Source organism: Lathyrus oleraceus, chromosome 2 (assembly GCF_024323335.1).
Source record: "Lathyrus oleraceus cultivar Zhongwan6 chromosome 2, CAAS_Psat_ZW6_1.0, whole genome shotgun sequence".
Lineage (NCBI taxonomy): Eukaryota > Viridiplantae > Streptophyta > Magnoliopsida > Fabales > Fabaceae > Lathyrus > Lathyrus oleraceus.
Window position 1 is genome coordinate 338,403,347 of NC_066580.1, and position 4,800 is coordinate 338,408,146.

Genomic DNA, 4,800 nt, shown 5'->3' on the forward strand with positions numbered 1-4,800 from the left:
GCATTGGTATTGAGCAATTCCACCTGTTTTTGCGGTGAAGTCTTTGTTTATAGTAGTATTATCTGACATGTCATTTACATTTATAATTGTTTTTCCTAGTTGACCTTTTTGTTTGCTTGCTACTATCATCAAATCTGCTATTATTATGGATCTGTCAATGTGTTCTTTTCTTACTATTTCCTCCTAATATATAATCATTAGTATCTTTTAATTCCATTTTGCAAACTATTAGAACATGGAACATTCAACTTGTTAGGTTATTTTTTTGCTTCATTCCGGTTGTTGAACCATATATAAAATTTGTAAGCTTATAAAACCAATTAACCAAGTATTGTGATGTTTAGTTTTCAAAGGAATTGATGTGATGCATGCATTGTCATTTTTTTATTTTGTTAATGGTTTTATTGATTCTAAGTATTTGGCTCAGAATGTTCAAAGTAACCGCTAAATCAAATGAAATGTGAACATGTACATGATCAACTCACTTTAGTTAAGAAACTTGGCTACCTTATGTTAGTGTATCAGATCAACACAAACTTGCTTTTTCTTTTCTTAACTAATTCATTTAGAATACACACAGTGTGCATATGTCAACAATTTTTCTTAAGCTAAATAAATCACTACTTGATAAACGTTGGTGTTTGTAATTGTATGAATTACTACTCATTCTTGTAATATTTCAGCAAGCACTGTCAGATGTGCATCAAAATTTACCATCTAAGACAGGAGACAATATTCATTAGTTAATCATCAATTGAGTAATTAATCAAATATTTAAACTTTGTTAATGCTTTGAAACTGTCATGTAACATATGTTTATGGAAATCTGAAACAGCTCGCATTCTTTGCCAATTTCTGTACAGGCCAATTAAAAACAGACATGTGTCTCTACTCAATATTCTCCTTACTTATTGCAACCAAGTTTCAGATCTGTTTCCTTTTCTAACCTGTCATTTTCTCATCTCTATGTCTAATGTTGACTTGACAAAGTCTATCCCAAAACATCTACTACATCTTCATTTCTTAACCAAAAACAAACAAACTTTTCCTTGCGTTTACATTCTTCTTCAGGTACAAATTTGAAACATGGCTGAGGCTGTGCTTGAACTTGTGCTTACTAATTTGAGCTCACTCATTCGAAATGAGCTTGACTTATTTCTGGGTTTCGATCAAGACTTTAATAGTCTTTCCAGCTTGCTAACTACAATCAAGGCTACACTTGAAGATGCCGAAGAAAAACAGTTCACTGACAGAGCTATCAAGGATTGGCTTCTTAAGCTCAAAGATGCTGCTCACGTCCTCGACGACATCTTGGACGAGTGTGCCACTCAAGTGCTGGAGATGGAGTCTAAAGGACTGTCACACAAGGTACAAAGCTCTTTCCGATTCTCTTTTCATCCAAAGAATGTCGCTTTCCGTTACAAAATTGCTAAGAGAATGAAGAGGATAAGAGAGAGGTTAGATGAAATCGCTCAAGAAAGGAGCAAGTTTCATTTGACTGAGATTGTTAGAGAGAAGAGAAGTGGAGTCCTTGAATGGCGTCAAACTACTTCAATCATTACTCAACCTCAAGTCTACGGAAGAGAACAAGATAAGGACAGAATCATAAACTTTTTGGTAGGCGATGCTTCTAGTTTCAAGGATTTGTCTGTTTATCCAATAGTTGGTCTTGGTGGACTTGGAAAAACAACACTTGCCCAACTTATATTCAATCATGACAAGGTAGTCAGTCATTTTGAGCTGAGAATCTGGGTATGTGTTTCTGAAGATTTTAGTTTGAACAGAATAACAAAAGCCATCATTGAATCAGCAGCTGGCCATGCTTGTCCAGAACTGGATCTTGAGCCATTACAAAGAAAACTTCAAGATTTGCTGAAAGGAAAAAAGTATTTGCTTGTGCTAGATGATGTATGGGATGATGAACAAGTGAATTGGCTGAGGTTGAAATCTGTATTGGCGTGTGGGGGAAAAGGCGCATCAATTTTGGTCACCACTCGTCTTCTAAAGGTTGCAGCAATCATGGGAACAATACCCCCTCATGATTTATCAATCCTATCAGACACTGATTGTTGGGAATTGTTGAAACAAAGAGCCTTTGGACCAAATGAGGAAGAGAGGGAAGAACTTGTGGCCATAGGAAAGGAGATAGTAAAGAAGTGCGGGGGAGTGCCTCTTGCGGCAATGGCATTAGGAAGTCTGTTGCGTTTCAAAAGAAAGGAAATAGAGTGGCTCAATGTCAAGGAAAGCCAGCTATGGGAATTACAAGGTGAAGATCATATCATGTCTGCCTTAAGATTAAGCTATTTGAATTTGCCAGTAAAATTGAGACCGTGTTTTGCCTTGTGTGCGCTGTTTCCCAAAGACGAAATCATAGACAAGAAATTTTTGATTGATCTTTGGATGGCAAATGGTTTTATTTCATCTAATGGAATGCTGGAAGCAGAAGATATTGGCAATGAGGTGTGGAATGAGTTATATTGGAGATCATTTTTTCAAGATATTGAGAAAGATGGTATTGGTGAAATTGAAAATTTTAAAATGCACGACCTTGTTCATGATCTTGCTCAATCTATTGCAGAAGAGGTTAGTTGTTACATTCCAGAACCAAGTCTATCTAAAAGAATTCGCCACCTCTCAACTTATGGTGAGAAATCATCTGGGATAGTCGGTTCAGTACAGTTGCATGGAATCAAATTATTGAGGACCTTTTTAATGCGTCAATACAATTGTTTGCCACCTCAAGTACTAAAATGTTATTCTTTACGAGTACTTGACCTCCAAAGAATGATAGAGTTGCCATCTTTGATTTTTCATTTGAAACATTTGAGATACTTGAATCTTTCTTACGGACAATTCAAAACTCTTCCAGAATCCTTATGCAAGTTATGGAATTTGCAGATTTTAAAGTTAGATTACTGTTTCAGACTTGAAAGGTTGCCTGATAGGTTGGTCCAGTTGAAAGCTCTACAACATCTATCTTTAAAGGATTGTTACTCACTATCAAGTTTGCCTCCACATATAGGGATGTTGCCTTCGCTAAAAACTTTAACAATGTATGTAGTTGGCAAGAAAAAAGGATTTCTTTTGGCGGAACTAGGACAAATGAACTTTAAAGGAAGTCTTTGCATTAAACACTTGGAGAGAGTTAAAAGTGTGATGAGTGCCAAAGAAGCTAATATGTTGAGAAAGCAAGTGAACAATTTGGAATTGGAATGGGAGATAAATGAAGATTCCCAATTACAAGAAAATGTTGAGGAGATTCTTGAAGTGCTTGAACCTCAAACCCAACAACTTCAAAGCCTGACAGTGAGAGGATATACAGGTGCCTATTTCCCACAATGGATGTCTAGTTCGTCTCTAACTATTTTAACTCATCTAGAACTTGTGAGTTGCGAAAGTTGTTTACACCTTCCAGACTTGGGGAAACTTCCTTCTCTAAAGAATCTAAGAGTATCTAACCTGAGTCATGTAAAATACATATATGAGGAGGATTCATGCAATGGTGGAGTTGCAGGAGGTTTCACAAAACTAGAAAAATTGGTACTAGAGCAGTTGCCAAATCTGGTAAGGCTATCAAGGGAGGATAGAGATAACATGTTTCCGTGGCTTTCAAAATTTGAAATTACAGAATGTCCTATACTGTTGGAATTGCCATGCCTTCCATCTCTCAGCGATTTGCTTGTAGGTGGGAAATGCAGCCAACATTTACTAATTTCAATTCATAAACATCATACTCTTAAACAACTTTGGTTCAACTTCCATACAGAGCTAACTTTCTTTCCAGATGGGATGCTAAGAGACCTTACTTCTTTAAAGATTCTTAATATTTATGGTCTTTTTAAACTTGAGCAACTCCCAACTAACATTAATGTTATCCAAGAGATACATATTAGTGGTTGCGAGAACCTCAAGTCATTGGCAGATGAAGTATCACATGGATTGCACTCTCTTAAGACATTGAGTATTACGAGTTGCCAAAAGTTCAACCAATCACAAAGTTTTCAATACCTCACTTGTCTTGAGAATTTGATAATCAAGAGTTGCCCAAAAATAGAAGGTTTGCATGAGGCATTACAACATATGTGTGCTCTTCAATATTTATCATTGGATAATCTTCCGAACCTGGCATCCTTACCTGACTGGTTAGGAAACCTAGTCTTGCTACAAATTTTGGATATTTATAATTGTCCAAAGCTGACATGTCTTCCCATGAGCATTCAACGCCTTACTAGTCTGAAATATTTGACAATTTACGGTTGCAGTGAGTTAGTGAAACGATGTAAAGAGAACACTGGTGAGGATTGGCATAAAATAGCCCACGTTCAACATATTATCATATAGGGAGGGAGTAGGTTTGATTATATGCATTTTTTATTTATTTTAAACTTTTCCTTTATAAAAATGTATTTGATCTCTATGAATAAAAATCGTGAAATCAAATTCTAATTATTTTGTTAAGCAAAAGTAAAATTGCACATCGTACATACTGAGCTTGTGATAAAATGTGTTATGTCTAATTTATTGAATACACATAATATTCTGTATAAATATTGATTATGTATATTTTCAGTGCATTGAATATACATATATTTAAAAAAATATTATTTTTAAGTTATCATTTCAATTTCTTAAACAGTGCCCCAGAAACACTTATTATCATTTTCCATAAATAATAAATATTCAAATAAAATAAAATAAGATAATGTAATCTCTGTTATTCTATTTGTTTTATTTTTTTCTTTCATCTTCTTAAACCTCTCATCCTATTTTCTTTTCTTTTTCTTTCATCTTTCTAAATAT

At 34.9% G+C, this 4,800-nt stretch overlaps 1 protein-coding gene across 1 annotated transcript; it reads left to right on the forward strand.

Annotated features, from left to right (window-relative positions):
• The first annotated feature begins 955 nt into the window (after positions 1-955).
• Positions 956-4,344, forward strand: LOC127119403 (putative disease resistance protein RGA4). Its single transcript, XM_051049636.1, has one exon. It carries the CDS (start codon positions 1,087-1,089, stop codon positions 4,339-4,341), a length of 3,255 nt encoding a protein of 1,084 aa, XP_050905593.1. The 5' UTR covers positions 956-1,086; the 3' UTR covers positions 4,342-4,344.
• Positions 4,345-4,800: the final 456 nt, after the last annotated feature.

Coding starts and splice junctions, on each gene's coding strand:
- LOC127119403 (XM_051049636.1), top strand. CDS start 1,087: ATGGCTGAGGCTGTGCTTGAACTTGTGCTTACTAATTTGAGCTCACTC.